Here is a 19,246-nt window from a genome sequence, read left to right as displayed (position 1 = left end):
GGTCACAAGATGTATGTAGGACATAGTAGCCCTTCTGGGGTCACAAGATGCAAGTAGGACATAGTAGCCCTACTGGGGTCACAGGATACAGGTAGGACATAGTAGCCCTACTTGGGTCACAAGATGTATGTAGGACATAGTAGCCCTACTGGGGTCACAAGATGCATGTAGGACATAGTAGCCCTACTGGGGTCACAAGATGTATGTAGGACATAGTAGCCCTACTGGGGTCACAAGATGTATGTAGGGCATAGTAGCCCTACTGGGGTCACAAGATACATGTAAGACATAGTAGCCCTACTGGGGTCACAAGATGTATGTAGGACATAGTAGCCCTACTGGGGTCACAAGATGTATGTAGGACATAGTAGCCCTACTGGGGTCACAAGATACATGTAAGACATAGAAGCCCTACTGGGGTCACAAGATGTATGTAGGACATATAGTAGCCCTACTGGGGTCACAAGATGTATGTAGGACATAGTAGCCCTACTTTGGTCACAAGATGCAGGTAGGACATAGTAGCCCTACTGGGGTCACAGGATACAGGTAGGACATAGTAGCCCTACTTGGGTCACAAGATGTATGTAGGACATAGTAGCCCTACTGGGGTCACAAGATGCATGTAGGACATAGTAGCCCTACTGGGGTCACAAGATGTATGTAGGACATAGTAGCCCTTCTGGGGTCACAAGATGCAAGTAGGACATAGTAGCCCTACTGGGGTCACAGGATACAGGTAGGACATAGTAGCCCTACTTGGGTCACAAGATGTATGTAGGACATAGTAGCCCTACTGGGGTCACAAGATGCATGTAGGACATAGTAGCCCTACTGGGGTCACAAGATGTATGTAGGACATAGTAGCCCTACTGGGGTCACAAGATGTATGTAGGGCATAGTAGCCCTACTGGGGTCACAAGATACATGTAAGACATAGTAGCCCTACTGGGGTCACAAGATACATGTAAGACATAGTAGCCCTACTGGGGTCACAAGATACATGTAAGACATAGTAGCCCTACTGGGGTCACAAGATACATGTAAGACATAGTAGCCCTACTGGGGTCACAAGATACATGTAAGACATAGTAGCCCTACTGGGGTCACAAGATACATGTAAGACATAGTAGCCCTACTGGGGTCACAAGATGTATGAAGGACATAGTAGCCCTACTGGGGTCACAAGATACATGTAAGACATAGTAGCCCTACTGGGGTCACAAGATGTATGTAGGACATAGTAGCCCTACTGGGGTCACAAGATGTATGTAGGACATAGTAGCCCTACTGGGGTCACAAGATGTATGTAGGACATAGTAGCCCTACTGGGGTCACAAGATGCATGTAGGACATAGTAGCCCTACTGGGGTCACAAGATGTATGTAGGACATAGTAGCCCTACTGGGGTCACAAGATGCAGGTAGGACATAGTAGCCCTACTGGGGTCACAAGATGCATGTAGGACATAGTAGCCTTACTGGGGTCACAAGATGTATGTAGGACATAGTAGCCCTACTGGGGTCACAAGATGTATGTAGGACATAGTAGCCCTACTGGGGTCACAAGATGTATGTAGGACATAGTAGCCCTACTGGGGTCACAAGATGCATGTAGGACATAGTAGCCCTACTGGGGTCACAAGATGTATGTAGGACATAGTAGCCCTACTGGGGTCACAAGATGCATGTAGGACATAGTAGCATGTGATTGTTCCTAGTTTGAATGTTGACAATACTTATGAGGTGTTCTCTTCTGGCTAAGATATAAGTAGTAGCATTTTCAAAAGGGAATGAATGTTCAGTGTGAATTGATATTCAGAATGTCAGTGAAACATTGCATTACTTTAGTGATTTCTTCTGTAAAGACAATTTCTCATCATGTTTTCCAGTTAGTAGAAGGAAGAGTATGTTCCACAACCTTTATGCAATCCAGCTTCTCAATGCATGTCATTGTCCAGTCTTATGACATGTGTCACTCGGAAACAGCACAGACAATGTGGCCTCACATGCACCAGATAGGTTCAGCTCACTCATGTTCATATCACTCATTCATTGTTTGAATATGTCGTTTTGTCAATAAAAAACAAGTTTATAGATTTTTAGAATTGTATATCTTAACTTTGACAGCTATTTATTGCCCAGCCATGTGCCTAGTTACAGAAGGGGGACAAGTAAGGATTGTCCATGTGTGATGGCTGGGAAGCATACATACAAAGCATCATTGGTGACCAATGTGTTCCAGCAAATACTAGGTAGTACCTGTACCCCTAAATGAGAATCAGGTGGATACAATAGCTGACATGTTTGATTGAGTGTCAGCGTACCCTGACAGCATGGACATTTGCTGATGCTATGAGCCACTGATTTGCATGGCCTGACTACAGACTGCCTGGACCGGACAATCCTGTGATTGACATCATAAGCATCGGTGTACACAATTAGGATATGATGACATGCTACAACCAAGTCAGCGAGTCTGACCACCCGATCCGTTTGTCACCTCTTACTGGAAGCATGGGCTGCTGAAGACCTACTCTGAACCTGGATCCTCACGGGTCCTGATTGAAGTACTGAATCCTAACTACTTCTTGTCTTGTTTCAGGTACAGGTTATAATATACTGCAGAAACAAAGATCATGGCTGTTTCAGACATGTGCTCAGATATATTTGTACCTGCTACGAAGGCTGCATCTAAGGGAGATAATCTGTATGATATATGTATGGTGAGTCATGTCACTGGTATTCACCAGCAGATTTACCTGTATGTCAATGTTGTTAGAATCATTTGACCTTGTTAGCTACTAGACAAAACAACAGATGTACAATTCATGTAGAGACCGTGTCATGAATAATTCTGACTTTTCCTGCTGGTACATGTGATTATGGTGGACTATGATGGACTGCACTGATGAAGTTGGTTGCTCATTATTGTTCATGATAATTCCCTCTGAGGTCCACACATCCCTGCCATGGTGCTGGAGTGCCTGGATCACACTGGTGTAGAAAGATTCCTCCTGGTCATGTAAAAGGTCTTCCACAGCAGAAATGATGTCATAATTTGCATAGTGCTTGAAGGTCATGAATTGCAGCCATGGTGACAAGAGATCTAGCCTTGTACACAGGTGCATTGTCCAGTGTAGAATGACACACATAAATTCATCGAGTTTTCTGCCTTGATATTCTCAAGTTGCCTAATCAGATTACTGTAATATTGGAAATAAGTCTGACCTAAGCTCTGACCATGCCAGTTGATGGAACAGACTTTGCCTTCTTCGTGGAAGGAGACATTAGATGTTTCCACTGCTTTGACTGTTGTTTAGTCTCTGGCTGATAGTAAAGAACCTAGGACCCATCCATGCATGGTTACAAATCACACGACAAAGTCAGCTGGATCTGCTTCATACGAAGTACATTCTCATGACAGATGATAAGCCTTGAGCCTTTCTGTTTAGGAGTCAGACGTTTTGGAACCCAGCATGCTGAATCCCTTGTCATGCCCAGTTCATTCCTCAGAATGTTTTCAACTCTCTCATGAAAGACATCTACAGCATTGGCTGTAGGAATCTTATTCAACCAGAAAAATACTTATCTACATTAATATCAAGAACCCTTCCACGGCCATTTATTCAATTTAGGCTCGGATTGTTAGATCTCATGATAAATGAAGGAAGAAAAATGTCCACTGAAAAGTCGAAGAGGCTGGGCCCATTATGTCATCTGTCAAATTATCCTGTACCTGCTTTTATTTCTCTTCTTTCTTCAAAAGATGATGCTGTCATATTAAAACTGGCAATATATACTGAGTCAAATTAAAAACTTCACATTTTTAAAAGTAATCCCATATATGATATCCAACGGACAAATGTATCAGAGAAGGTAATTTTTAATCATTATTGTCAAAGAAGGATTTTAATTAACAGTGGTAACAATAATTTGTTCCAAGCACCTGCGGGATTCGGTAATAACATCAACAGTTTAAATCCCAAGCACGAGAATCTGATGGCACACAAGTTCAGTAGCGTGTATGGCCACCATGTGTGTTGACAACTGCCACACAATGCCTCCGCATGGACCTTGTGATGCTTGTGAACACATGATTGGAAGACGACGCCATTGTTGCTGCAAAATGATGCCAAGATCTTGCAAATTCTGTGGTTGGTTCTGGAGAGTGCGCAGACTTCTGCCAAGAGCATCCAAGACGTGTTCGATGGGATTGAGGTCGGGAGACCTTGACGGCCAGTCCATGAAGTTGACTCCCGCATTCTGAAGGAAATTCCGTGTCAAAATCGCTGTGTGGGATCTGGCATTGTCATGTTGGAAGATCAAACCGGGTCCATGTGCTGCCATAAAAGGCAGAAGTTCTGGTGCCAGTACCTGGTCGCGGTAAGCAGCAGTGTTGAGGTTGCCACGGATGACAAGAAGCCTGGAACGTGCATTGCCACAGAAAGCACCCCACACCATGACACTTCCGCCTCGAAATCTGTCAACTTCCTGTACACAACACTAGGCGTAATGTTCATGACGGCGCCTCCACACCCTCGCCGTACCATCAGCAAATCGAAGATTAAATCAGGATTCATCACTGAAGACGACTTGATTCCAATTCCTCTGAGTCCATGGTAAGTGTTGCTGTGCCCACAATTGACGTTGACGTCTGTGTAATTGAGTCAGAATCGGTGAGCAGTTCTCAGACGCGTTCGAACAGTTTGCCCACTCAGTCTACCCCTAAACAGTTCATTTCTGGTTGATGTAGCCGTCAAAAATCGGTTACGGAGGTGACGTAAGACAATCTGACGATCCTCTGCATGTGACGTCACATGTGGTCAGCGGTGGTACCCGTTTGCTGTAGAAACGTCTGTAAATCATAAACAGTCTGTCGACTACAACCCATCGTCCTTGTGACTTCAGCTACGGACGTTCCCGTCTGCAACATGCCTATGGCACGTTCACTTTGCACATTTGAAAGGCGTTGCATGACAAATGGCCGTAAAGACTTTTGTTTTCTTGTGTTTTTCTTTTTTTGTTAATGACTGCTAACAAGTATGGCAGAAAACACATGCGGCATTATATGTGACCAGTTGCATGTGAAAAAACACTTTTGCCACTATAGTGCTGTGCACATTATTTTGATCGATTCACCTGCACAAAAACGGGTGTTATCTGAAGACAATACGTGGCCATTCCTGTTTAAATACACAATAAGGGCCCACAATGATAACTGGTCAAAATGTTAAAATTTTAGGATTGTGAAGTTTTTAATTTGGTTCAGTATATGTTAAAAATGCAATTTCCTTCAGGAACAAATTGTTAAATATGAGTATATATCCAAATATGTAAAACTACTTATATGTAATTCTCTTGTATATGGGCTGGAGGCCTTACATGCAATAAATATCTTTGATTTTGACTTTGACACAGGCTGCTGTGACCAACTGTGATATTGTTTAAGACCACTCATTCTGTTTCAAGCATGTCAACAACAGGGCTACTCAAGTGCCTGTATTTTCTTCAGCATGAACTTCTGTTCTGCAGGGCAGTATCATGCATGTAGATGGTTGTGACGGAAGTAAGGAAATAGATCATATTTGTGTGTATACCATCCCCATAAAATACAGATGTAATTTGGGTGGTGCTTATTGGAAATGAATAATATGAGATTCTAGCTGATATTTGATGATATTTCATGACATATTCCTATTGTTACACAACAATAGAGTGACAAGCTAACTACTTTGTGGAGGTTTGCTATTATATTAGTGAAATGACTAGTAGTTGTCTCTGGGGTTGCAATGTTACGTAAACAACTAGTCCAAGGGGAATTGTTGGCTCATTTGATTCAGCTCACAGTGTCTGCCTGTCTCTCAAATGGAAGATTTTTTTTTCATGAAATATGTTGTAGCTTTTTAATATATAGGCTTTCTTAGGCTTCAAATAGTTTGTTTGTTTTTATGTATATATAGCACAGTGAGGTCAGTTCAGAGGTCCCGTGGTTGGGCCGGTTCACTGGCAGTATCAGTCAAGCTCCTTTAGATTGTTGAGTATTGACAGTAAAGTGCCAATATATTTTACGTAATACTTTAACACATATTCTTCTATGTCCATACATACTGAAAATACATAGAATACAAACAGTCATTCATGATGTATACATCTAAAAAATATACCATCAGTTTGGTCTGAGGCAATATTGTTTGAAAACAATGAAGCTGATCTGTTTGTTAAGAAAAGATTTTCTTTGAACATATTTTCAGGAGATTTCTGAAAACAAACAAATAGGCATTTATTCACCGTGTTCAGATGCACCTGAGGTTCTGCTATCTGGGAGGTAATAGAAAAAACATATGAGATAATATTCAGTCCCAGTCGTACTTTGCTGCAGGTCCCGACTGTTGCATTGTCGTGAGCCTGTGAGGACAACAGTCAAGATCTGTCCTGTACAGGCATGCTGTCTCAGAGAAAGTGAGATAAAGCTGCTTCATCTTGGTGACATGATCAGACTGATAACTGATGGCTAAAGTCCGCTCTCTTACTGCTCCCTGTAGAGCTGCTTACATGGATAACACAGGACTTCCTTGTTACAACATATAAGGTACATTATCCATTCTTGTTTAATGACATCATGTAGATGTAGTCTGGCCCTTTCCCTAACTGGGAGTGACAAAGAAGCAAGGGACAACTTTCTTTGTTTGAGTATTATGTTACCTTATCTATCTCATGAGGACGTCACCTGACCTGTAACAAGGCCGGCCATCATGGGGGATTGGCTGGCAGGAATGGCTGCTAGGTAGGAGTAGTACTCACATTATTAATCACAAAGGAAGACCATGTTTGGGTATGGCCAGAAAGACTTTTTAGTGTCAAAGTACTGAATTGGAGTTACAATATACATGTATCTTTATGGTTGTTTGTAGTGATGTCGTGATTCACCTGTACACTGGTGTAGTGATGTACGTCGTGCTTCACCTGTACACCGGTGCATTGTCGACATACTTTGCACAATACGAAACCCCATACACTTAATTTGGCATTGATTCACATTTCACCCCTCGTTGATTGTCAATGTTGATCTCGCAATGATATCAATAAGTAAGAACAAACTTTTTTTTAAAACTGGCCTGACTAGCATTTCCTTGCTACCTGTCATAATACAGTATGTATACGTATTGTATCATGGCTTCTGTATGGAGATGTGTATTGTATGTATCGTGTGACACCTGTATCGTGACATCCCTAGTTGTTTCTGAAAGTAGGCTGCATGTTTCATTCAACTGACCTGGTGTGGAGGGAGGGATGCTAACACGACTGATCTCCGCCACGACAAAATGTCACTCACTCACTCACCTCTTTTACTGTCAGCAGTCTCACTCAACATTTCAGTCTAAGCCATGTTGATATAATCTGGATCTGATGTAGGAATTATTGAATATGAGCAAATGAAGTAATGTGTATGGCAGCATGCAGAGGCCAGTATGTGTTACAGTGACATATGTATGTGGATAGAGCCAGGATCAGTCCTACATGTTACTTTTATGTGATGTGACCTTTGTGTGTATTGCTATACATATATATCTGGGTGTATGTGTGTGCATGTCATCTGCCCACACTACATGAAAGAAAACCATCAAACATACAGAGGTGCACATACATACATTTTTTGTTTATTTATCTGAAGAGCGACACATTTTACATTGTTTTATACAGTCCATTCATGACACCCCAACATGATCAAGTCCATCAGTAGATTGGTGAACCAGGATAGAGTCGGCATTTCATAAACTATAGAAACGTAGTCAATACTTTTTCATGCTGATAAAAGGAGATTTTATTTTAGTGGTCAAGTATTCGAACAAGCAGCTCAGACATACTAATTCCTCCTTTTTAAAGTTAGGAAAACATGTCTACATGTTATTCTGCATGCTAGAAATACAATAAAATAGGAAATGTCTTCTCATTATGTTTTTCCAGTGAAACATAGAAAGTACCTTGATCTTGATGTGAGCCGATGTGATGGTGGGGATTATTCAACATATTTGCCCCCGCTCCAAGAGGTGAAACCTCAATGCCATGTTATGACTCCAGGATTTTAGGCAATGTCACGTACCACGTTTACAAAGAATTTCACAGATAGTTTTTAATACCGATTGTTATTTTGCGTTTCATCCTTCTATATTTGCATATGGTTTTAGCAGACAGATTTAACCAAGCTATATTTAGATGTATTTGCGGAAGATTTGCATGGAAAACTGAACTAATATCAAGGGCTTATTGACAGAGAGGGTTTTATGTTTGTTTGTGCAATTTGATGCCAGGCTTATTGTGAAGGGAATACAGAGATGTGTGTCTTATGGCTTTTACTTCTGTTGGGATATTTACCGTAGTTGGAATGAGGACACCTATGGTCTTCAGTAATAAATGTGTCCAGTACCTGTGAGGACTAGTTCCCTTAAGCTTGTGTCCTTTACCTTCTGTTTATAGGCAACTAGAATTGAAATCAAGATTTCCAGTACTCACAGATTTAACTTAGGCCGATCTGCGGTATGTGTCCCTTGCACAATCCTGCATGTGTGTGGGAGGCATTTCATGCCATGTATTGTGTCAATGTGTTGTCTGATGTTAGGCGGCGTAGCGAAGAATCATAGACTGAAGTCAAATCATCAGAAATACAGTGTTACATATCAAATAAAAAGTTAAAAAATTTCCATTGAACTACAAGTTGTTTAGTGCTAATGGCAAAAGTGAGTTGTAGGAGCATTGCACTATTCTTCAAGCTATGGTGTCCCTGCATTGTCGCTGTATCAATGATGTGGTTGCAATACTTAAACTTGTAAAATACTACTATTTTCACTTTCATGTGAAATGTAACACAGTGAGTGAAATGTGTTTGATTTACTGTACATGGAAGCTCAATTGGCAAGAAGCTGAAGTTCAAGACATTATGTAGATTCATTATCACTGGGTGTTTACAATATCCTACACGTGATGTAATCTCTAACAGTAACTGGACATGGGTATCCTAGGTAAGGTTCAGCCTGACACCAGGTGAACTATAGCAAAACCTGGCTTCAGTCAAACATTCCATGGACCTTTAACGTGTTGACAATGTTGGTGAAACCCACCCCCTGGTGCTGTGTCAACAAACCTGCAGTCTGGCCCTACTGGACAAAGCTGACCAATAGCTTCCCCGGTAGGACAACATGACAAACGCTTACTGTGTTTACATTTGAAGCTGTCGCGTAGCTGTACCCCAAACCTTTAAAGCTTGCGACAGGTTGACAAAATGTTGGTAACTGAATTACTAGTGTTCGACTGTGTTTGCTGGATTGGGAGGAATCAGCTACAGTTGGGATTTTGAGCAAGTGCTGTGAACTGGCATACTACACAGATCTTGTACTACACAGATCTCGTACTACACACATCTTGTTCTACACAGATCTTGTACTACACACATCTTGTACTACACAGATCTTGTACTACACAGATCTTGTACTACACAGAACTTGTACTACACAGATCTTGTACTACACAGATCTTGTACTACTCAGATCTTGTACTACACAGATCTTGTACTACACAGATCTTGTACTACACAGATCTTGTACTACTCAGAACTTGTACTACACACATCTTATACTACACAGATCTTGTACTACACAGATCTTGTACTACTCAGAACTTGTACTACACACATCTTATACTACACAGATCTTGTACTACACAGATCTTGTACTACACAGATCTTGTACTACTCAGAACTTGTACTACACAGATCTTGTACTACACAGATCTTGTACTACACACATCTTGTACTACACAGATCTTGTACTACACATATCTTGTACTACACAGATCTTGTACTACACAGATCTTGTACTACTCAGAACTTGTACTACACAGATAGATACTCAGATCTTGTACTACACAGATCTTGTACTACACAGATCTTGTTCTACACATATCTTGTACTACACAGATCTTGTACTACACACATCTTGTACTACACATATCTTGTACTACACAGATCTTGTACTACACAGATCTTGTACTACACATATCTTGTACTACACAGATCTTGTACTACACACATCTTGTTCTACACATATCTTGTACTACACATATCTTGTACTACACAGATCTTGTACTACACAGATCTTGTACTACACATATCTTGTACTACACAGATCTTGTACTACACAGATCTTGTACTACACATCTTGTACTACACAGATCTTGTACTACACAGATCTTGTACTACACAGATATATACTCAGATCTCGTACTACACATCTTGTACTACACAGATCTTGTTCTACACAGATCTTGTACTACACATCTTGTACTACACAGATCTTGTACTACACAGATCTTGTACTACACAGATCTTGTACTACACATCTTGTACTACACATCTTATACTACACAGATCTTGTACTACACAGATCTTGTACTACACAGATAGATACTCAGATCTCGTACTACACATCTTGTACTACACAGATCTTGTACTACACAGATAGATACTAAGATCTCGTACTACACATCTTGTACTACACAGATCTTGTACTACACAGATCTTGTACTACACAGATAGATACTCAGATCTTGTACTACACAGATCTTGTACTACACAGATCTTGTACTAGACATCTTGTACTACACAGATCTTGTACTACACAGATCTTGTACTACACATCTTGTACTACACAGATCTTGTACTACACAGATCTTGTACTACACAGATAGATACTCAGATCTCGTACTACTCATCTTGTACTACACAGATCTTGCTCTACACAGATCTTGTACTACACAGATATTGTACTACACAGATCTTGTACTACACAGATCTTGTACTACACAGATCTTGTACTACACATCTTGTACTACACAGATCTTGTACTACACAGATCTTGTACTACAAAGATCTTGTACTACACAGATCTTGTTCTACACAGATCTTGTACTACACAGATCTTGTACTACACAGATCTTGTACTACTCAGATATTGTACTACACAGATAGATACTCAGATCTTGTACTACACACATCTTGTACTACTCAGATCTTGTTCTACACAGATCTTGTACTACACAGATCTTGTACTACACAGATCTTGTTCTACACAGATCTTGTACTACACAGATCTTGTACTACACAGATCTTGTACTACTCAGATCTTGTACTACACAGATAGATACTCAGATCTTGTACTACACACATCTTGTACTACACAGATCTTGTACTACTCAGAACTTGTACTACACAGATCTTGTACTACACAGATCTTGTACTACACAGATCTTGTACTACTCAGATCTTGTACTACACACATCTTGTACTACACAGATCTTGTACTACTCAGAACTTGTACTACACAGATCTTGTACTACACAGATCTTGTACTACACAGATCTCGTACTACACACATCTTGTTCTACACAGATCTTGTACTACACACATCTTGTACTACTCAGAACTTGTACTACACAGATCTTGTACTACACAGATCTCGTACTACACACATCTCGTACTACACACATCTTGTTCTACACAGATCTTATACTACACAGATCTTGTACTACACAGATCTTGTACTACACAGATCTTGTACTACACAGATCTTGTACTACACAGATCTTGTACTACTCAGATCTTGTACTACACACATCTTATACTACACAGATCTTGTACTACACAGATCTTGTACTACACAGATCTTGTTCTACACAGATCTTGTACTACACAGATCTTGTACTACACAGATCTTGTACTACAAAGATCTTGTACTACACAGATCTTGTTCTACACAGATCTTGTACTACACAGATCTTGTACTACACAGATCTTGTACTACTCAGATCTTGCACTACACAGATAGATACTCAGATCTTGTACTACACACATCTTGTACTACTCAGATCTTGTTCTACACATATCTTGTACTACACAGATCTTGTACTACTCAGATCTTGTACTACACAGATCTTGTACTACACAGATCTTGTACTACACAGATCTTGTACTACTCAGATCTTGTACTACACACATCTTGTACTACACAGATCTTGTACTACTCAGAACTTGTACTACACAGATCTTGTACTACTCAGAACTTGTACTACACAGATCTTGTACTACTCAGAACTTGTACTACACACATCTTATACTACACAGATCTTGTACTACTCAGATCTTGTACTACACACATCTTGTTCTACACATATCTTGTACTACACAGATCTTGTACTACTCAGAACTTGTACTACACAGATCTTGTACTACACAGATATTGTACTACACAGATCTTGTACTACAAAGATCTTGTACTACACAGATCTTGTACTACACAGATCTTGTACTACACAGATCTTGTACTACTCAGATCTTGTACTACACAGATCTTGTACTACACATATCTTGTACTACACAGATCTTGTACTACACAGATCCTGTACTACACATCTTGTACTACACAGATCTTGTTCTACACATCTTGTACTACACACATCTTGTACTACACAGATCTTGTACTACACAGATCTCGTACTACACATCTTGTACTACACAGATCCTGTACTACACATCTTGTACTACACACATCTTGTACTACACAGATCTCGTACTACACATCTTGTACTACACAGATCTTGTACTACACAGATCTTGTACTACACAGATCTTGTACTACACAGATCTTGTACTACTCAGAACTTGTACTACACAGATCTTGTACTACACAGATCTTGTACTACACAGATCTTGTACTACTCAGATCTTGTACTACACACATCTTGTACTACACAGATCTTGTACTACTCAGAACTTGTACTACACAGATCTTGTACTACACAGATCTTGTACTACACAGATCTTGTACTACTCAGATCTTGTACTACACAGATCTTGTACTACACAGATCTTGTACTACACAGATCTTGCTCTACACATATCTTGTACTACACAGATCTTGTACTACACAGATCCTGAACTACACATCTTGTACTACACAGATCTTGTACTACACAGATCTTGTACTACACATCTTGTACTACACAGATCTTGTACTACACAGATCTTGTACTACATAGATAGATACTCAGATCTTGTACTACACAGATCTTGTACTACACAGATCTTGTACTACACAGATCTTGTACTACACAGATAGATACTCAGATCTCGTACTACACATCTTGTACTACACAGATCTTGCTCTACACATATCTTGTACTACACAGATCTTGTACTACACACATCTTGTACTACACAGATCTTGTACTACACAGATCTTGTACTACACATCTTGTACTACACAGATCTTGTACTACACAGATCTTGTACTACAAAGATCTTGTACTACACAGATCTTGTTCTACACAGATCTTGTACTACACAGATCTTGTACTACTCAGATCTTGTACTACTCAGATCTTGTACTACACAGATCTTGTACTACACAGATCTTGTACTACACAGATCTTGTACTACACAGATAGATACTCAGATCTTGTACTACTCAGATCTTGTACTACTCAGATCTTGTACTACACAGATCTTGTACTAAGATATTGTTGTACTATGTAGATCTTGTACTATGTAGATCTTGTACTATTCAGATCTTCTTTGATAGGCATTTAGAAGTTGGAGTACTAAGTAAGGATTAGAATTTATGGATGAACAACTTCTTTATTACAATTAAGTAGATCTTGTTGTACTATGTAGATATTTTTGTGCTATGAAGATCTTGTTGCTGTGTTTTGATCTTGTTTACAATGGGAAGCACATTTTGGTGTCATCCTAGCACATATCAATATAGACCCATGAAGGTCCAGGGTAGAATAGGTCTTCAGCAACCCATGCTTGTCGTAAGAGGCGACTAAAGGGATCAAGTGGTCAGGCTCACTGACTTGGTTGATGCATGTAATCGTATGCCAAATGTGTGGATTGATGCCCATGATGTCAATCACTGGATTGTCTGGTCCTGACTCAATTATTTTCAGATTGCCGTCATATAGCTGGAATATTGCTAAGTGCAGTGTTCAACAACAAACAAACAAAACTCCTATCAATATATGGCTGTAATACTGCTGATGTGATGTTCATCTCACACAAACCTGGGTGGCACACTGTATCATTGCTGAAAGCAGAATATTACTTCCCTCCCTCCGAGCAATAGGTGAATTAATAGGTTGAACTCTTCCTGTGGGTACTGGGGCAGTGGGGTAGCCTAGTGGTTAAAGCGTTCGCTTGTCACACCGAAGACCTGGGTATGATTCCCCACATGGGTGCAATGTGTGAAGCTGTTTTCTGGTGTCACTTGCCATGATATTGCTGGAATAGTGCAAGAAGCAGCACCATACTCACCCACTCACTCACTCCTGTGGGTACTTAGTGTGGAAACCAAGGTGTGTCCTAAGTCTGTGTGGGTGGATACATACAACCTGGCTCCTCCATCCTCCACTCCTGCAGGCCTCTAGACTTACCTACCCTCAAGCTTCACCTCTATAGTATGCTCTCCCTTGCCAGTTATTTGTCATATTTCTTCTTTTTGTAAAGAAATAGGTTATGTTTGAACAGTCAAAAGTATGTGCATGGTGGATGGACTGGTTTTAGAAACTTAATATATGCTCTGACAATAGGCATGAAGCACACGAGTAATGCCTGTTTGTGCCCATGATTTAGAATGAAGGTGTTATGTTCTGTTCAGGGTTGATACTGTAGGAATGGGGGAATTTAATTACCCTCACAAGGGAAAAGAATTGATTAAACAAAATAAGAATACTCCAGCGAGAAAGAAACCTTGTCAGTTATGTTGATGAGGTTTATGGGTATCTGTATACCTGTACCTTTCATACTTATTTATCCCAGAAGGTTCTTGGTTTGGCCACAACAATAACTTTCTTTTTTATGGATGAAAGCATGCCATCAGTTCAGTTCACAGGCATACAAAATAACAATTGCTGTTTCGTTAAAGGTGCACAGATTGCTTTTAATAATTTTGATTGAATAGGTTTAGAAACCTTTAGATTTGCTTTTAATCATTTCTATTGCTGTTTTGTTGTAGGTGTACAGACTGCTTTTAATAATTTCTATTGCATAGGTTTAGAAACCTTGAGTCAACACTGAACATATTTTTGCATCAACTTTGATGGAGTCTTATTGTCCTCAGATGTAAACTATTGTCCTATACTCCGATGCAACAATCCTGAGAGTGATTCCCTGCATGTGGTACAGAAGATAAATCCCTTGACAGAGGTGTACAACCTTACCCAGTCATTGCGGTCTTTGGTTTTATTTCTGTTTTTACGTCTTTAAATATTTGAATGTGTTTTTTGTATAACACTGTTAATTCCAAACCCTGAAAGGTGTTGAGGAAGCCAAGTGGTAATTGTATTGACTTGTCAGACACAGGGTCTAGGTTTGATTCCAAACAGCTGTGAAGCACATACTTGGTGTGCCAAGCAGCATGTGACAAGGTGCAAGCAAAGACCAGTGAACTGTCCGATAATTAATTCTAGCAATGTACAGTCACTGAAAGCTATTTCTTAAAATAATTATCAACTGTTTTATTTTAAGACAGTATCAGGTTATTTACTGCCAATGGGACGTATGAAGGTCCAGGCAGAGACTAGGTTTTTAGCAACCATGTTTGTCCTACGAGGCGGCTAACAGGGTCAGTTGGTCAGGTTCACCGACTTGGTTGATGCCTGTCATCGTATCCCAATTGCATGGATCGATGCTCATGATATCAATCACTGGATTGTCTGGTCCAAATTCAATTATTTACAGATCACCGTCATATAGCTGGAACATTACTGAGTGTGACGTTAAACAACAAACAAGCACACAATTCACTGCAAATGGCTATTCATGCATTTTAAGTTTGTCCCTCTTTTAGACAAAATGTCATACCTAATTGTTAAATTAAAACCTACAATAATGTATCCCAGAAGGGTAAAGGTTTAACCTCCCCATGTATAACACAGGAGTACATGAAGGAGTAGCCTTCCCTGTTTATATGTTTGCCTATCAGCCTCAATGTTTGTCATAGTCTTTACCAGCCCACTGGTTGTAAACTTCGTACAGTCCAACCCAACTCGTAAGTTCCCATTTTGACAGTTCTGTGCCAGGGAGAGTACTTCCAAATTTGTTGAACGTGTGACTTTGAATATTCTTATTTACATTTGCTCTTTGTCATAAATAACATTTATTTTATCTGTGTTTAATGTTCTGATTCAATTATGCCTAGTCATATTTGAACTATTTTAAGTCCACAATTTCTATGTTAAGTTTACCTATGCTTTCGAAGAATTGTGTTTGGATGCTTGTTGACTTAAAATAGATGATAGATAGGTTTGTAACAGAAAAATGTTTGCTTTTTAGGAAGTCATTCTGAAAGTTTCTTCTGTATACATCTCTCAACATGATTCGTTGTTCAGAGTCTGAGGTTTGGTTTTATTGAATATACTTTATCTGAAATAGCCATAGGACTCAGGTACAAATGATTAGTATATATCTGTTTTTTCCCATCATGCTTCAAACTTATGTGTGAAACTTCCACGCAGCATTCCCAGCTTAATGAAGTCCAAGGGGACTTTATCCATGTTTTTACAGATTCCAGTGTTGCTAAAAAACAGAAGGGTGAGGGGAAAACTAAAAATCATAATCATTTCTTCCATCAAAAACCAACTTCTGTGTTGACCACAACGTTTGCATGCCATGGGATACCCTGCAATACATTAGATTTCAATAAACAAGCTGAAATTACACTGCATATATATCCAGAATAATTATTGATGAACAAATAATGTGAAATGTCGTTTTTATTTTGTCTTTGTACAGCTACACCCACATGGTTATTTGCGCCATCATATGTAAGGATCTGACTTGATGGACTTCATTAGGAAGTTTACATTTATTGTGCAAACAGCTCAGGTGTGATCGTGTGACAATAATGTTTCACAAACAAATCTGTCTCATCATACAGAACTCACATTACACAGTTTGATACCTACTCATACTTTCAAAGTGAGACTGCGTTTTAACTACTACTGCTGCTGCTGCTGCTGCTGCTACTACTACTACTACTACTGCTACTACTATAATTTGCCACTTATTACTCTGCCATGTCTGTACTGTGTATGTGATTAGAACATAGTACATCAGTTGTTATTTTCTCCTAACCAGTGGTCTGTGATGACCTGCTGGCGCATGAAATCAGCCTTCTGTTACCTCACCGTGTTTACATATGTCAGCTGAAATTTTGGATCATACATAAATACAAATTCAAGTTGATTTGACTGCTACACACATTAACATTCTTGCAGCATAGGGAGTGAAGCGACTGCTGGAGGTGTGGTACAGCTGACCACGTTGTGGTGAGTCATGGATGGAGATGCTGAATATAGGGTTGTTGATGTTTTTCAGTATTTAACAAATAATTGTGATTAAATCAAGTTTATTATTTGGTCATCTTGTAATATTATTAGTTATGGTGTCTTTAGTGGCCGTATACAGTGTCATATCAGGTTAGCAGAAGAATATTTGTTGTGAGCCGAGCCCAATGTTTTTGGCTAACCTAATATGACACCGTATACGGCCACTAAAGACACCATTATAATGAATTTATTATGCCGAAATGTTTACTCTATTTGGTTTCTTTATCGCACATGTCATGTCAAAACATACAACCAGTACAAACGACAGGACCAGTGCATATGTTTCCGATACAACGCATTAATGTAAACATATACGTTAGCTATGGAATATGTAATGCACTAAATGTGAATGTTTAAACAAGTATTATAGCTAAAATGGATAGAATTTTCATGAAAACGCCTGCATGTTAACAGAAATCTGTGGACAACTGTAACTTGATAGCAGTCCGCTTTCCCCCAACAACAGGCTGCTCAACAATCTATTCTATTGCTATATGTGACGTCATTGGCGTCACATTTCTTCTTTGTGACATCATCAATTTTTCTCTATACGTTTTATAAATAAAGTCATGAACGGGGTTTCTTTAAACATGATGGCTTTGCGCATCACAATTAATGATATTAAAACACAAACCAGTGTCGAATAACAAATTTCTGTACCCGAATTTTCATGTGAAATATGTGAAGCAGGTGTTGCAAAATCCAAAATGGCTGCTACTGAGGGTATACGGTCTAATAATAATTAGGTCAGTAACATCCATCTTGGATTTTTACTGATGTATACGGGCTCATGTGGGGTGAGTAGTTCTGCTCTCTGATTGGTCAGTCTCACTTTGAGGCATAATAAGATAAAATATAAAGATCTATTGACTTGCAGCTTTCATATCAAAGTGGATATGTTTATTGTTAAAGCTGATAATTAGTGTCGAACAGTAGAAGTTGTTTTGTCAGAACTTACTTTAAATGCTGTTTATAGACTTCTAAGGAAACCATGTGACATGCTTTCTTAATAAAGTGATTAAGACCTCTTCAAAAAAACTTTTCAATGTATTAATCATTTCATTTGACAAATTGAACTGCTTACATCCATGAATATCAGCCCACAGTGTCCAATACTACAAAAAAATAAATCTATATAGGCTCAAAAAATTTGCTGGAACACTGATGGTCCTGTACAGATTATGATCTTTTCCCATTCCGATTTGTTCTCTCCTCGTGGCTTCACAAGGCAGTAAGGATGCGTGGGCTGCCTCACTGGGGCTGACTGCTACAATGGTGCATGACACAATGGTCCTCACTCACCCAAGTGTCCGGATTCCGTGTATGTGTGACACAGCATGGGCAAAGCATGCATTGCTACCCAACTCTTCTTTTTTTGTTTATATTTCAATTGAGTAGACATATATCTGTAACATAGGTACATGAGGTATACAAGTGTAGCACTTTATAGGATCCTAAAACATTATCAAGATATGTGTAATATACATATACAGTGAACTACGGTTATAACGAACACGCTTATAACGAACTAACGGATATAACGAACTAACTTTTTAGTCCCGACTATTTGCTGTAGCTATACTGTATATATGCTTATAACGAATTACGGTTATAACGAACTAAAATTAGTAGTCCCTTTGAGTTCGTTATAACCGTAGTTTACTGTATTGGATTGACTGATATATTATAATAAGTAGGCAGATAATTCTTTCTGCTTTCTGTCAAATATAATTATACTACTATTTTTCATTACAATAAATTTTACATACATTTGCTACAACTTGTATGTCCCTCTGAAAAGGCTTACT

The 19,246-nt window shown here is 39.3% G+C and overlaps 1 protein-coding gene across 5 annotated transcripts in view; it reads left to right on the top strand.

Annotated features, from left to right (window-relative positions):
* Window positions 1–6,501: 6,501 nt before the first annotated feature.
* The window catches only part of LOC124118617 (protein piccolo-like), a 109,920-nt gene continuing 97,175 nt past the window's right edge, over window positions 6,502–19,246 (top strand). For 4 of the 5 annotated variants that reach the window (XM_048386742.1, XM_048386744.1, XM_048386743.1 and 1 more), the window contains exon 1: window positions 6,740–6,786. In XM_048386742.1, coding sequence (XP_048242699.1) covers window positions 6,755–6,786 — 32 coding nt within the window. In that variant the 5' untranslated portion in view covers window positions 6,740–6,754. Of the gene's footprint in view, window positions 6,592–6,739; window positions 6,787–19,246 lie in introns of those variants that run through there. The other variant, XM_048386741.1, reaches the window with a different exon arrangement.

This window comes from Haliotis rufescens, unplaced genomic scaffold, assembly GCF_023055435.1.
Source record: "Haliotis rufescens isolate VD_foot unplaced genomic scaffold, xgHalRufe1.0.p SCAF_10, whole genome shotgun sequence".
Classification (NCBI taxonomy): Eukaryota; Metazoa; Mollusca; class Gastropoda; order Lepetellida; family Haliotidae; genus Haliotis; species Haliotis rufescens.
This window is presented reverse-complemented; position numbering and strand designations above follow the sequence as displayed.